Source organism: Hylobates moloch, unplaced genomic scaffold, assembly GCF_009828535.3.
Source record: "Hylobates moloch isolate HMO894 unplaced genomic scaffold, HMol_V3 SCAFFOLD_10, whole genome shotgun sequence".
In the NCBI taxonomy this organism is placed as follows: domain Eukaryota; kingdom Metazoa; phylum Chordata; class Mammalia; order Primates; family Hylobatidae; genus Hylobates; species Hylobates moloch.
Window position 1 is genome coordinate 193,388 of NW_026652285.1, and position 14,800 is coordinate 208,187.

Consider the following 14,800-nt stretch of genomic DNA (forward strand, 5'->3'; position numbering starts at 1 on the left):
TCCCAGCCTGGACATCCAGGTCCCGAAAGGGGCACTGGTGGCCGTGGTGGGGCCTGTGGGCTGTGGGAAGTCCTCCCTGGTATCTGCCCTGCTGGGAGAGATGGAGAAGCTAGAAGGCAAAGTGCACATGAAGGTGAGAGAGGCAGGGGCTCCTGGGCAGGGTGTGGGGCTCAGCCAGGCCTTGGGCAAGCCCCGAGGTAAATTTCTCCTGTGGCCAGGGCTCCGTGGCCTACGTGCCCCAGCAGGCATGGATCCAGAACTGCACTCTTCAGGAAAACGTGCTTTTCGGCCAAGCCCTGAACCCCAAGCGCTACCAGCAGACTCTGGAGGCCTGTGCCTTGCTAGCTGACCTGGAGATGCTGCCTGGTGGGGATCAGACAGAGATTGGAGAGAAGGTACACAGTCCTCTTCCATCCCTAACAGGCTAGCGCATAGAGCTGCCCACCTCAATCCAGCCCAGGTCCATATATTCATCCCTTCACTCACACATTGGTGTAACATTATGCCCAACTCTGTGCCAGGCACTGGGGAAACAGATCTATTAGCAGAACTGTTTAGTGAACAAGTAGGGGCTACTGAATATTCTAGGAGCTGGGCTGAAGGCCTGTGCAGGCTACAGGGAGGACACAGCAGGGAGCCTATACAAGGAAGAGCATCACTTTTTTTTTTTCTTTCTGAGATAAGGCCTCACTCTGTTGCCCAGGATGGAGTGCCATGGTGACATCATGGGACGCTGCAGCTTGGAACTCCTGGGCTCGGGTGATCCTCTCGCCTCAGCCTCCTGAGTATCTGGGACCACAGGCACATGCCACCATGGCCAGCTAAATTTTAAATTATTTTTAGAGACAGCGTCTTGCCATGTCGCCCAGGCTGGCTCAGGAGATCCTCCCACCCTGGCCTCCCAGAGTAGTGGGATTACAGGCATGAGCTGCTGCACCTGGCTGAGCGTCACTTTTTTTGTTTGTTTTTTTTAGACAGAGCCTCGCTCTGTCACCCAGGCTGGAGTGCAGTGGCACGATCATGGCTCACTGCAACCTCCACCTCCCGGGTTCAAGCAATTCTCATGTCTCAGCCACCCGAGTAGCTGGGATTACAGGTGCACCACCACACTTGGCTAATTTTTGTGTTTTTAGTACAGACGGGGTTTTGCCATGTTAGCCCATCTGGTCTTGAACTCCTGGCTTCAAGTGATCCCCCCGCCTCAGCCTCTCAAAGTGCTGGGATTACGGGCATGAACACCGCGCCTAGCCTTAAGCACCACTTTTGAGCTCAATTTTAACAACTGAGGAGGAGGAGCTCATCATTTATCTGTTCATTCATTTACCATATATTTATTAAGCACCCACTCTATTCTGGGAAATAGTATACAGCAGTGAATACTAAAATACCAGGCTAATATCTCTACCTTCATATAGCTCACATTCTAGTGGCAGGAAGAGATAATAAGTAAGATAAATGAGTACAATATATAATGTGTTAGATAAATGCTCAGTGGAAAAAATAAAGTGGGGAAGGAATGCAGGAATGCCTGCAGAGTTGAATGGTTAAGGTAGCTTGGGAAATCCTCACTGAGAATCAGAGAACTCAACAAAGAGACTGAGTGAGCCTCGTCTGGAGCCAGGAAGCTCTGTCTGGGGCCATGGAACCCTGTGTGGGGTCTTGGAGTTCTCTGGCATGACTAGGGGTTGGGAAATGGAGGGAAAAGATAGAGAGAGGCAGAACCCTGATTACCTTGGTTAAGATTTTGGCCTTTACTCTAAAAAACATGGGACACTGGGGAAAATTTGGGGCTTTGCTTTTTAACGATTTTTAACTGTGGTAAAAACCACACATAACATAAAATATATCATCTTGCCTGGCATGGTGGCTCCCAGCACTCTGGGAGGCTGAGGCGGGTATATCATTTGAGGTAAGGAGTTCAAGGCCAGCCTGGCTAACATGATAAAACCCCATCTCTACTAGAAATACAAAAAAATTAGCCGAGTGTGATGGCGTGTGCCTGTAGTCCCAGCTACTCAGGAGGCTGAGGCAGGAGAATTGCATAAGCCCAGGAGGCGGAGGTTGCAATGAACTGAGACTGATTGTATCATTGCATTCCAGCCTGGGCGACAGAGCAAGACTCTGTCTCAAAAAAAAAAAAAAAAAAAAAAAAAAAAAACTTAATCACTTTTTAGTGTACAGTTCAGCAGTGTTAAGTACATTTACATTGCTGTGCAACCAATCTCCAGAACCTTTTCATCTTGCAAAACTAAAACTGTGCCTATTAAGCAATTCCTCATTCCCCACTGCCCCTAGCCCCAGTGACCACCATTCTATTTTCTGTTCCCAGGAATTTGACTACTTAGTATCTTAGTCCATTTTCTATTGCTTATGAGAATGCCTGAAACTAGGTAATTTATAAAGAAGAGAAATGTATTTTGTAGTTATGGAGGCTGAAGAGTCCACGGTCCAGGGGCTGCATCTGGAGAGGGCCTCCTTGTTGGTGGGGAGTCTGCAGCGTCCCAAGGCCACACAGGGCATCCCACGGCACGGGGACCGAGCATGCTAGCTCAGGTCTCTCTTCCTTCCTTTCTTTTTTTTCTTTCCTTTTTTTTTTTTTTTTTTGAGACAAGGCCTCACTCTGTTGCCCAGACTGTAGACTGGAGTGCAGTGGCGTGATCTTGGCTCACTGCAACCTCCGCCTCCCAGGTTCAAACGATTCTCCTGCCTCAGCCTCCCAAATAGCTGGGATTACAGGCGCACGCAACTACGGCCCAATTAATTTTTGTATTTTTAGTAGAGACGGGTTTCACCATATTGGCCATGCCGGTCTTGAACTCCTGACTTCAAATGATCCGCCCACCTCGGCCTCCCAAATTGCTGGGATTACAGGCATGAGCCACCACGCGAGACCTCAGGTTTCTCTTCCTTTCTTATAAAGCCACCAGTCCCACTCCCCCAGTAACCCATTCACGCATCAACCTATTAATCCATAAATGGATCAACCATTCATGAGGGCTCTGTTTTCATGACCTAATCACCTGGTGAACGCCTCCCCTCAATCCTGCCACACTGGGGGTTAAGTTTCAACATGAACTTTGGAAGGAACAAATATTTCAACCATATCACCTAGGTACCTCACGTAAGTGGAATCATCCAGCATTTGTCTTTTTGTGACAGGCTTATTTCACTTACCATAATGTCCTCAAGGCATATCCATGTTGTAGCATGTGTCAGAATTTCCCTCCTTGTAAGGCTGAATGATACTTCATTATATGTATATACATATTTGTGTGCCCATTCATCCGTAGATGGGTTGGGCAGGACACCAAGCTGGGCAGGGTGGTGACCAATGGAGCAGAATGGCCTTGCCTGCCCTGGGAGGACTTACCCTTTACCTCTGTCCCTCACAGCATTGCAGGGACAGACTAGGCCCCATGTGAAATATAGATTCAGAAGTCTGCTGTTCTGGCCAGGCACAGTGGCTCACACCTGTAATCCCAGTACTTTACTTTGGGAGGCTGAGCTGGGCCGATTGCTTGAGCTCAGGAGTTGGAGACTAGCCTGGGCAACATATGGAGATTCTGTCTCTATAAAAAATAAAACATTTTAGTCAGTAGCCAGGTATGGTGGTCCTGCAATCAATCCTAGATACTTGGGAGGCTGAGGCATGAGAATTGCTCAAACCCAAGAGGCAGAGGTTGCAGTGAGCCAAGATCGCACCACTCCACTCCAGCCTGGGTGACAGAGTGAGACCCCATCTCAGAAAAAAAAAAAAAAAAATCTGCCATCCCAAATAACAGTGGACAGGCCATTGTCTCCCTGTGCCTGTCTGACCCCATTTTTCCCACCCCCCGCCTCCCTCCAGGGCATTAACCTGTCTGGGGGCCAGCGGCAGCGGGTCAGTCTGGCTCGAGCTGTTTACAGTGATGCCGATATTTTCTTGCTGGATGACCCACTATCCGCGGTGGACTCTCATGTGGCCAAGCACATCTTTGACCACGTCATCGGGCCAGAAGGTGTGCTGGCAGGCAAGGTGAGGCCTGCCGGAGGCTAAGGGGGCTGAGGTGAGATCTGAGGCCCGAAGAGAGAGCTGGTGAGAGGCTGAGGGGTTTGGATGAGACCTGGAGGTGTGGGGGGCGCAAGAAGTGGGCATGTGGGTTGGGCATCAGGAGAAACCTGTGGGGACAACTCCCCCACCCACGAGTTTCTGAGCAGGCTGTGACGAGCACAGGGTGAGTCACCCATGTGCCTGTCCAAGCTCCCTGGCACATGGGCACACCTCATACTAACTCTGTGGCTCCGTGCCTGTGCCAGGGGTGTGCTCGAGGGTGGTAGGGGTGAGAGCCTGCTGCCTTCTCCCCAGACGCGAGTGCTGGTGACACACGGCATTAGCTTCCTGCCCCAGACAGACTTCATCATCGTGCTGGCTGATGGACAGGTGTCTGAGATGGGCCCCTACCCAGCCCTGCTGCAGCGCAACGGCTCCTTTGCCAACTTTCTCTGCAACTATGCCCCCGATGAGGACCAAGGGCACGTGGAGGACAGCTGGACTGGTATCTGCCGTCCTGGGCCCTCTGATTTCCATGCCCTCCCAGCATCCCCCCCTGTCTGGGGTCTCTGAGTGTGTCTAGACTGGCCTAGTGTTGTGCCAGGCAGGTTCCGGGAAACTTGGGCCATCTGTGTGACGGTCACCAGAGGGAAAGTAAACTGGACACAGTCGGGTCCCACTGCCTCCTCCACCCTACTCCACCCTAACTGTGGGAACTCAGATCCTCAGCCCGGTCTCAGAGCCTGTTTTCTTTCTTTCTTTTTTTTTTCCTTTTGAGATGGAGTCTCTCTCTGTCACCGGGCTGGAGTGCAGTGGTGCAATCTCGGCTCACTGCAACCTCTGCCTCCCGGGTTCAAGTGATTCTCCTGCCTCAGGCTCCCGAGTAGCTGGGACTACAGGCACGCACCACCACGCCTGGCTAATTTTTGTATTTTTAGTAGAGACAGGGTTTCACCATGTTGGCCAGGCTGGTCTCGATCTCTTGACCTCGCGATCTGCCCGCTTTGGCCTCCCAAAGTGCTGGGATTACAGGTGTGAGCCACCTTGCCCGATCTCAGAGCCTGTTTTCCATCTGTTGAAAGCATAGGAGGGCCCAGGCCCAGCTTGTGTGGCAAGGCTGCTTCATGGATAAATAGTTTGGCAAGTATGCAAGTGCTTGGCAAAGCAGCTTATTTATCAACCAAAATTTATTGGACAATCACTATATACAGGCACTGTTCCAGACACTAAGCTATAGCAGTGAGCAAACAAAAAAATTATAGTCCTCATGGAGCTTGTTGAAGTCTCTGGGCTCACAACATGCCCCCGGCTCCTTGTTGCCCAGACCCAGCTCCCCAGCCCCCAATTCTGGATTGGCTCACAGGCCTTTTCCTGGGCTTTCTTGCCTATGGCTATACGTACAGCCAACGTGCCTTGAGCATTTACCAAGTGCTGTGCCCCTGGCTCACACACTGGACACATTTTCTTTTCAGCCTACAGTCATGCAGATTTTTTTTTTTTTTGAGACAGTTTCTCACTCTGTTGCCCAGGCTGGAGTGCAATGGTGCGATCTTGGCTCACTGCAACCTTTGCTTCCTGGGTTCAAGCGATTTCTCCTGCTTCAGCCTCCCGAGTAGCCGAGATTATAGGTGCCCGCCACCACGCCCAGCTAATTTTTGTATTTTTAGTAGAGACGGGGTTTCACCATGTTGGCCAGGCTGGTCTCGATCTCCTGACCTCGTGAGCTGCCCGCCTCAGCCTCCCAAAGTGCTGGGATTACAGGCGTGAGCCACCGCGCCCGGCCAAGGACGTGGGTTTTAAGCTCAGCTGATCTAACTCCAGAGCCCAAGTTCCTAACCCTTGTATTTGAGTCCCTTTCTCCATAATTTGTGAAGAGAGTTTTTCTTGTTGCCTAACCCAAGTCTTTCTTGTTGCCCTTTCAATCCCCCTCATTTTATTTTCATGCTTGTCCATTGAGCCCCTTCCATTAGAGTGGGGAATGGGAGACACCAGGGGCTTGCAGGGAGAACCAGCTGAACCCTGTCTCCTTCCTCCCACCCCACTGCAGCGTTGGAAGGTGCAGAGGATGAGGAGGTACTGCTGATTGAAGACACACTCAGCAGCCACACGGATCTGACAGACAATGATCCGGTCACCTATGCAGTCCAGAAGCAGTTTATGAGGTGAGCTCCTGAGAGCTCCCAGCCCTCCCGGAGGCTGTATCAGGGCTCCCCAGGCCCTGCCAGGTGGGGTGCAGGTTTCTCCCTGACACTCCCAGCCTCTGTCCTGGGGGTGCTTGAGGCCGCCTCCCTGGGCCTGACCAGCTGCCTCCACAGACAGCTGAGTGCCCTGTCCTCGGATGGGGAGGGACAGGGTCAGCCTGTATCCCGGAGGCACCTGGGTCCATCAGAGAAGGTGCAGGTGACAGAGGCGAAGGCAGATGGGGCACTGACCCAGGAGGAGAAAGCAAAGATTGGCACCGTGAGTCGGTGGGGCAAGAGGGGCTGGAGGGGATGGACAGGCAGGCCCCAGCAGCCCCAGGGTTTATGGAGTCCCCTGTCCCTGACTGCCATGGCTGCTCCCTACAGGTGGAGCTAAGTGTGTTCTGGGATTATGCCAAGGCTGTGGGGCTCTGTACCACGCTGGCCATCTGTCTCCTGTATGTGGGTCAAAGTGCAGCTGCCATTGGAAGCAATGTGTGGCTCAGTGCCTGGACAAATGATGCCACGGCAGACGGTAGACAGAACAACACTTCCCTGAGGCTGGGCGTCTATGCCGCCTTAGGAATTCTGCAAGGTGAGCCTGTGGGGGTGTCCAGAAGGGGCTCCAATATCCCTTCTCCTCTGGGCTGCCAGGCCCCCCAAACCATGCCCTTGCGTCCAAGCCTCCCTAACCCACTCTGGTCAACCCGTGTCTCTGATTCTGCCCCTTTGTGCCCGCTCACTAGTCCAGGTGAGCCAGTGCCCTCTGCCTTCTCCAACAGGGCTCTTGGTGATGCTGTCAGCCATGGCCATGGCAGTGGGTGGCATCCAGGCTGCCCGCGTGTTGCACCAGGCACTGCTGCACAACAAGATACGCTCGCCACAGTCCTTCTTTGACACCACACCCTCAGGCCGCATCCTGAACCGCTTCTCCAAGGACATCTATATCATTGATGAGCTTCTGGCCCCTGTCATCCTCATGCTGCTCAATTCCTTCTTCAACGCCATCTCCACTCTTGTGGTCGTCGTGGCCAGCACGCCGCTCTTCGCTGTGGTCATCCTGCCCCTGGCTGTGCTCTACACCTTAGTGCAGGTGTGGGGTGGGCGTGATTCCAGTGTGGGCGTGGTGCTCGTATGGGGCGGGGCATCCACATGGGCGGGGGCAGCGGGGGTGGGACGCTTCAGGCCACCAGCATTACAGGGTTTTGTTAGGGGCGGTCGTTGCTTAACATTTATGTTAGGGGAGCCATTACTTAACCTCTTTGAAACGCATTTGCCTCACCTGTAAAATAGAATGACTCATAGACCTTCCTCATGGAGTTGGTGAGAGAATAAAATGAAATAGTTGTACATTGTCACTGGCACTGGGACTTTCCTGTTGGCTTTTTGTTTTTTTGAGACGGAGTCTCGAGTCTCGCTCTGTCGCTCAGGCTGGAGTGCAGCTGCATGATCTCAGCTCACTGCAACCTCCGCCTCCCAGGTTCAAGTAATTCTCCTGTTTCAGCCTCCCAAGTAGCTGGGATTACAGGCACGTGCCACCACGCCCAGCTAATTTTTGTAGTTTTAGTAGAGATGGGGTTTCACTATGTTGGACAGGCTGGTCTTGAACTCCTGACCTCAAGTGATCCGCCCGCCTCGGCCTCCCAAAGTGCTGGGATTACAGGTGGGAACCACCATGCCCGGCCTTCCTGTTGGCTGTTTTTTGATAAAACGTTGTCAACAGTTTGGGACACATTATCCTTTCCTTCCTTTTATACATATCTAAACATACGTGTATGCATGTGTTTAACATAGATGAGTTGATAACCTTCAGATACAGCTAACTGTAAAAGGCCTTTGCAGACACTGAACTCCTGTTCTGTAATGAATTAGTCAGTTCCCGGGGATAGATGCTCAACACCTGGGTACAGCAACCATGATCTAGGCTGTGCTCTGTGCTGGGCTAGGGGAGAATCAGATAGACATCCTGTATAGTCCTGGATATCTTAGGCCACAGAGGAGAGGATGGAAACTGGAGGCAGAGCCGTGTTGTTGTGGGGTTGAAGCAGAGATGATCAGAGGGAAGGAGTGAATGACACATCAAAGCCCCATCTTGGGTCCCTGGAGGTGGGGGAAGGCAGCAATGTCTCGTGGTGGGAGTGAGGCTGGCTGGGAGGGCTCATCTGAAAATGGATGAGTTCAGAGACAGGCAGGACTGAGTTGGGGGTTCCATGGCCCTGACCCCAAACTCCTTCTCCCTCCATCAGCGCTTCTATGCAGCCACATCACGGCAACTGAAGCGGCTGGAATCAGTCAGCCGCTCACCTATCTACTCCCACTTTTCGGAGACAGTGACTGGTGCCAGTGTCATCCGGGCCTACAACCGCAGCCGGGACTTTGAGGTCATCAGTGATACTAAGGTGGATGCCAACCAGAGAAGCTGCTACCCCTATATCATCTCCAACCGGTCAGAAGCCGCCTCCCTCGCTCCCTGCTCCTCCAGGAATTCCCAGCAGGCTCCCTGGTGTTCAGGGTCCTTGTCCCTCCTTTCCCCTAAGCAGAAAACTGGCCCCTCCCTGCCCCTGCCCCATTTCCTCCTCATCTGATCCCCCACAGGTGGCTGAGCATCGGAGTGGAGTTCGTGGGGAACTGCGTGGTGCTCTTTGCTGCACTATTTGCCGTCATTGGGAGGAGCAGCCTGAACCCGGGGCTGGTGGGCCTTTCTGTGTCCTACTCCTTGCAGGTATGAAGGGCCTGGACCCCAGGGCAGGGCCACCACTGGGACAGAAACCACACAGGTGTTCCAGGCATCTCCCAAGTGCCCCTCCCTGCTCAGTATGGGCACCAGCCACAGGGTCTGTTCTCAAGGACTGTGAGGAAAAAAAAAAAAAGAAAATCATTGAGTCGACAAGTTCATAACCACACACCATGGCTGGATGTTCCTACTTTCCTTCCCCAAGAAGCCCATGTTCTCACATTCCGAAAGAATTCTTTTGAATAATCTCTGTCCTCAAACCCCGTATCTCCCTCCTGCTCAGCCGCCGACCTTGCCTGACACCTCACAGTCCAGCTGGAGAGACCCCCATCAGCAGGGGATTGTGCTGCAGGCTGAGCAGGTCTTTGTGGCTGGAGAAACAAAATGTTTTAAAAGCCCAGAAGAGGGACTGGGTGCAGTGGCTCACACCTGTAATCCCAGCACTTTGGGAGGCCGAGGTGGGTGGATCACCTGAGGCCAGGAGTTCCAGACCAGCCTGGCCAACATGGTGAAACCCCATCTCTACTTAAATACAAAAATTAGCCAGCCATGGTGGCGGGCACCTGTAATCCCAGCTACTCGAGAGGCTGAGGCAGGAGAATAGCTTGAACCTAGGAGGCAGAGGTTGCAGTGAGCCAAGATCACACCACTGCACTCCAGCCTGGGTGACAGAGCGAGACTCCATCTCAAGAGAGAAAAAAAAAAAAAAGTCCAGAGGAGTTGTCTTGCTTTGGGGTGTTGTAGAAATGATCTTGAAGCTTAGCCCCAAAGGACAAACAGAATTTCTCTTGTCTCTGGACAAGTTGTAGGCTCATGTGACAGGTCAGGACAGTGTAGGGCTGGCCCTACCGCTCACGTTCACGTGCTTGCAGAGAAAGTACACAGACGAGGTGACTGAAGCCTGGGCTGCAGGTCAGGCAGGTCATCCTGATGCCAGCTTGTACTGTCAAAGAGTCACCTAACTGCAAACGGAATTTTTGTAAAACAGATCACGTTGTTAATGCCTCAGGCGGCTCAAACCTTGAACGCATTGGCAAACAAAAAGCAATCCAGAAAGGTCAATTTTCACAAACGTCAGTGTGCACACGAATCTACCTGTTAAAATGTACATTTTGATTCAGTAGACCTCGGTTGGGGCTCAGGACTCTGCATTTTGATCAAGACTCCTTGGTACGCAAAGTGTGGCCCATGGGCCAGTTGCATCAGCATCCTCTGGGAGCTTGTTAGAAATGAAGACTCTCAGGTCCCAAGTCCCACCTCAGACTACAGAATCCGGCGTTGCATTTTAACAAGATTCTCTGGGAAGTTTTATACGTATTAAAGTTGGAGAAACAGAAACCGAGGCGAGGTGGTCCTTGGTTAAGTCTGCACTGTCACTGCCCGAGGGAATCATTCATGATGACAGCCCCAGCTGGCATGCCTGTGGGCTTGATCCAGGCCCACCTGGGTCATCCATGGGCTAGGATCCCATTGATGGGCACGTGATCCAGGAGTCTGAACTCCTCCCAAAGCCATTACTGTGGGGAGGGGAGATCGCCGTACGTATAACCCAGTCCCTTTGGCCAGGTGACATTTGCTCTGAACTGGATGATACGAATGATGTCAGATTTGGAGTCTAACATTGTGGCTGTGGAGAGGGTCAAGGAGTACTCCAAGACAGAGACAGAGGTGGGTACTGGCATGAGCCCGGGACAGGGGGAATCTGAAGTAGCTGGGGAAGAAAGCTTGGTGGCCCTCCCTCCCTAAACATCAGGGCCAGCTGTGTATGGGGCTCTTCATTTATCCATTCACTCCCTACTGAGCATCAACCAACACTCTATGCTAGGAGGTGTGGAGAGATCAGAGTTGAGCGAGACGGTGTTTGCCCTCAGGTGATTCTGATTTGGTGGGAGGGGTAAGACCTGTTGCAGGGCTTTGCAGTGGATGAACAGATCTCTGGCGTGGTGCACCTGGAGAGGGCAGATGAGGGAGATCCTTCAGCTGGGGTAACCAGGGGAGACGAGCTTACATGAGAAGGACGGACAGGCTTTGATAGACTAAGTAAGATGGTGGGGTGGGCAGTGGGAAGGTGAGCATTCCAGCCAAAGAGACCAGCCTGGGCAAAGGAGTGGAGGTGGGGCAGCATGCCCTTTGTTGGGGAAAAGGAGTTGTCCCCTACTGGGGGTTCCACACTTTTCTCCACCGCCCCCTCTCATGGTCACACCTCAGACCTCTTCATGCCCAGAAGCTGCAGCATCAGTGTCAAGCATCCCATCTTTGGCCCACGCTCCTATCCCTGTTCGCTCTCATGCTCCAAGTCCCCCACTGTCACAGCAGTCTGCCTTCACCGGGACTACCAATCCCATGACCCCCCTTTGTGTCTCTGTCCATCAGCTTCTCTGCCTTCACCTCCCTCCCCGGCCAGCCTAGAGTCTATGCTCCACCAACACAAACGCTGTCACCTGCCTCGCCCTTCTCTCTCTTCTCTCTCAGTTGTACTCACCGCCAAAACCCACCCCAGCTGAGCCCACCAATCTGCCTTCTTCATGCCTGCACTGAGCACTTAAAACCTTGCAGGAGGCGGGGCGCAGTGGCTCATGCCTGTAATCCTAGCACTTTGGGAGGCCAAGGTGGGTGGATCTCTTGAGGTCAGGAGTTCAAAACCAGCCTGGCCAACATGGTAAAGCCCCGTCTCTACTAAAAATACAAAAAATCAGCCGGGCGTGATGGTGCACACCTGTATTCCCAGCTACTTGGGAGTCCAAGGCAGGAGAATCGCTTGAACCCGGGCGGTGGAGGTTGCAGTGGGCCGAGATTGCGCCACTGCACCCCAAACTGGATGACAGAGTAAGACTCTGTCTAAAAAAAAAAAAAGCTTGCAGGGGAAAAATCACTGAGTTGACAAGTTTATAACCACACACCACGGCTGCATGTTCCTGCTTTGCTTACCCAAGAAGCCCATGTTCTCACGTTCAGAAAGAATTCTGTTGAATAATCTCTGTCCTCAAACCCCACATCTCCCTCCTGCTCAGCCATTGACCTTGCCTGACACCTCCATGAAAAAGTAGGTTCTAAGACGTGAACTCCCTCAACCTTCCTGCCTCTCGGTCTTTAAACCTGCCTGTGTCTCCTTCACCGTTGTCTTCTTTTCACTTTTAGCAGGAATCATCCCTTTCTGTTTCAAAGCCCAGCCCCTCCGTTTCTTCTCATGGCCGCTTGAGGACCTGGCTTCCTCAGTCCCGCCCTCCATCTCCCGTCATTCTTGCTCCCTCTGTTGGACGCTTCCCATCCACATGCAAAAATATTCCATCACATCTTCCATTCCAGACACACACGCAAACCCTCCCCCCTGCACTCCACTGCCCCATTTCTCTGCTCTCCTCTGTCGTGAAGCATGGTTTAAAGTACGGTCTCTACAAGCTCCGTCTGCTTCCTCATCAGCGTTGATCTCATCTGCCTCCCGCAGTCCTCTTTCTGGCCCTCGCTCCACGGAGACAGCTCACCAGTGACCTTCCTGGTTCCAAATCCAGGGGACGCTTTTCTGTTCTCATCTAATTCAACCTCTTAGCAACATCCCAATAAAATGAACTCTCCCTTCTTGGAGTCCTCACGGATTCTGTGGCCTGCATTGCACCCGCCAGTCCACCTGCCTGACCCCAGCCCGGCTTCCCCAGGCATCACCCTCCGGCCCCTCACCCCTCACTGTCTGGAGCTTCCAGTTCCCCTGCTTCATATGTAGCAGCCCAGTTCCTGCATGGATACCCACGCTTCTGTCTCTGTGTCCTATAACTGTCTGCCCTCAACCCCACGGCCCGTTCTCTTCTCTGACGCCTCCTCGAGAGACCAATCTGTGCCTGCTGCTCTGCTTTTTCACCTCTGGCCATGTGGTTTCTCCTGCCTCGAAGCAGGGCTGGCTCCACGGGAACAGTCGCAGCGTCCCCACTCCCGGAAGAACTGCGCGTTTAGGGTAATGCTCTGCTGTCAGCGCCTTGACATTCTCCATCATTCTTCAACAAGAAGCCTCGGGTTTTCATTTTGCGCTGGGCCTCCCAAATTATGTAGCCAATCGTATCTCAAAGCCACCATCATCTTATGCCCTGCCAGTCTATTCTGCTTGTAGCAGCCAAGAGATTTAAAAAAAAAAAATCAAATCACGTCATTCCTCTGTGTACAGCCCTCTAATGGCTTTGCATCTTAATCAGAGTTTAAAAAAAATAGTCCTTAAAATGGCCTGCAAGGCCCTACATGATGGGGCCACCACTACCTCAGCCTCTTACCTCTTGCCTTTGCCACTGTGCTCCAGAACACACCTAGAGCCATTTACGCCTGCTGTTCCCTCTGCCCGGCATGCCCTCCCTGCAGATATCCACTTGGCTTGTTCCCTCACCTATTTTGGGTCTTTACCAAAGTCTTTGCCTCCTCCAGGAAGCCTTCCCTGACCACCCTGTATAAAGCAGCAACACTAAGCACTCATCACTAGCACTCATGGCCCCTAGCACTCATCACTTCTTACATTGTAAGATTTGCTTATCTGTTGATTATATGCCTCCCTCTACTAGAATGTAAATCTCACGAGGGTGAGGACCGTTTCAATGGGGTACCATTGTGTCCCCACTGCCTGGCACTGGGCTGCCACCCAGTAACAACGAATGGGTAAAGGTAATGAGAGGAGGAGTTAGGGCAGGCAGGGAGGGCACTTCAAGGAATATAAGGTGTGGCACAGTGGCTCACACCTGTGTTCCCAGGACTTTGGGACTCCTCCTAGGCAGGAGGATCCCTGGAGGCTATAGGAGTTCGAGACCAGCCTGTCTGAAGACACAGTCTCTTCAGAGATTTTCTTTAAAAAAATTAGCCAGGTGTGGTGACACAGGCCTGTAGTCCTAGCTACTCAGGAGGCTGAGGCAAGAGGATGGCTTGAGCCCAGGAATTCAAGGTTGCAGTGAGCTATGATCGCACCACTGCACTCCAGCCTGAGTGACAGAACAAGAACTTGTCACAGAACAAAACAAGTTAGCCAGGCATGGTGGCATGTGCCTGTTGTAGTCCCAGCTACTAGGGAGGCTGAGGGAGGAGAATCGCTGGAACCCAGGAGTTCAAGGCTGCAATGAGCCATGATTGAGACCCTGTCTCTCAAAAATAAAAAATAAAAAATAACACGGGCAAGCAGGGAGACTGGGAGGGGAAGGACAGGGGAGTGTTGGAGTAGATCTGTGGAGAATAAAGTCAGAGGGATAAAGGAGTCATTGAACACAAGGCTGAGCCACAGGGGTGCCAAGGACCCTCCCAGGGACCACAGCTGGGGAGGATGGAGGGGCCTTGGGGGAGAAAGACTGAAAGGTGAAAGAGGGCTGCACCGGGCAGGAGCTGATGTGACCCCATCTGCCCCTCCTGCCAGGCGCCCTGGGTGGTGGAAGGCAGCCGCCCCCCCGAAGGTTGGCCCCCACGCGGGGAGGTGGAGTTCCGGAATTATTCCGTGCGCTACCGGCCGGGCCTAGACCTGGTGCTGAGAGACCTGAGTCTGCGTGTGCACGGTGGCGAGAAGGTACGCGTGGGGTAGGCAGGCCTGCGTGTGTGTTCATTGCCTGCACACGTGGCCACAGCCCTTGTGGGGAGCTCGGGTCTTTTGAGAGAGCAAGTGCTCCAGCCTCCAGGGGAGTCCTGGAGACGCGCCTTTGACCTCTCAGCTTCCCCCTGAGAGCCCCTTCCCTTCCCCTCCAGGTGGGGATTGTGGGCCGCACTGGGGCCGGCAAGTCCTCCATGACCCTTTGCCTGTTCCGTATCCTGGAGGCGGCAAAGGGAGAGATCCGCATTGACGGCCTCAACGTGGCAGACATGGGCCTCCACGACCTGCGCTCTCAGCTGACCATCATCCCACAG

At 52.9% G+C, this 14,800-nt stretch overlaps 1 protein-coding gene across 1 annotated transcript in view; it reads left to right on the forward strand.

Moving 5' to 3' along the window:
- Positions 1-14,800, forward strand: part of ABCC3 (ATP binding cassette subfamily C member 3) — a 57,252-nt gene that overhangs the window by 34,695 nt on the left and 7,757 nt on the right. Inside the window, exons 16-28 of the mRNA XM_032162784.2 lie at positions 7-133; positions 219-395; positions 3,848-4,015; positions 4,346-4,535; positions 6,078-6,192; positions 6,346-6,490; positions 6,598-6,805; positions 6,993-7,303; positions 8,457-8,656; positions 8,806-8,932; positions 10,511-10,612; positions 14,319-14,465; positions 14,642-14,800. Of these exons, the coding sequence (XP_032018675.1) occupies positions 7-133; positions 219-395; positions 3,848-4,015; positions 4,346-4,535; positions 6,078-6,192; positions 6,346-6,490; positions 6,598-6,805; positions 6,993-7,303; positions 8,457-8,656; positions 8,806-8,932; positions 10,511-10,612; positions 14,319-14,465; positions 14,642-14,800 (2,176 nt within the window). The remainder of the gene's footprint in view (positions 1-6; positions 134-218; positions 396-3,847; positions 4,016-4,345; positions 4,536-6,077; positions 6,193-6,345; positions 6,491-6,597; positions 6,806-6,992; positions 7,304-8,456; positions 8,657-8,805; positions 8,933-10,510; positions 10,613-14,318; positions 14,466-14,641) is intronic.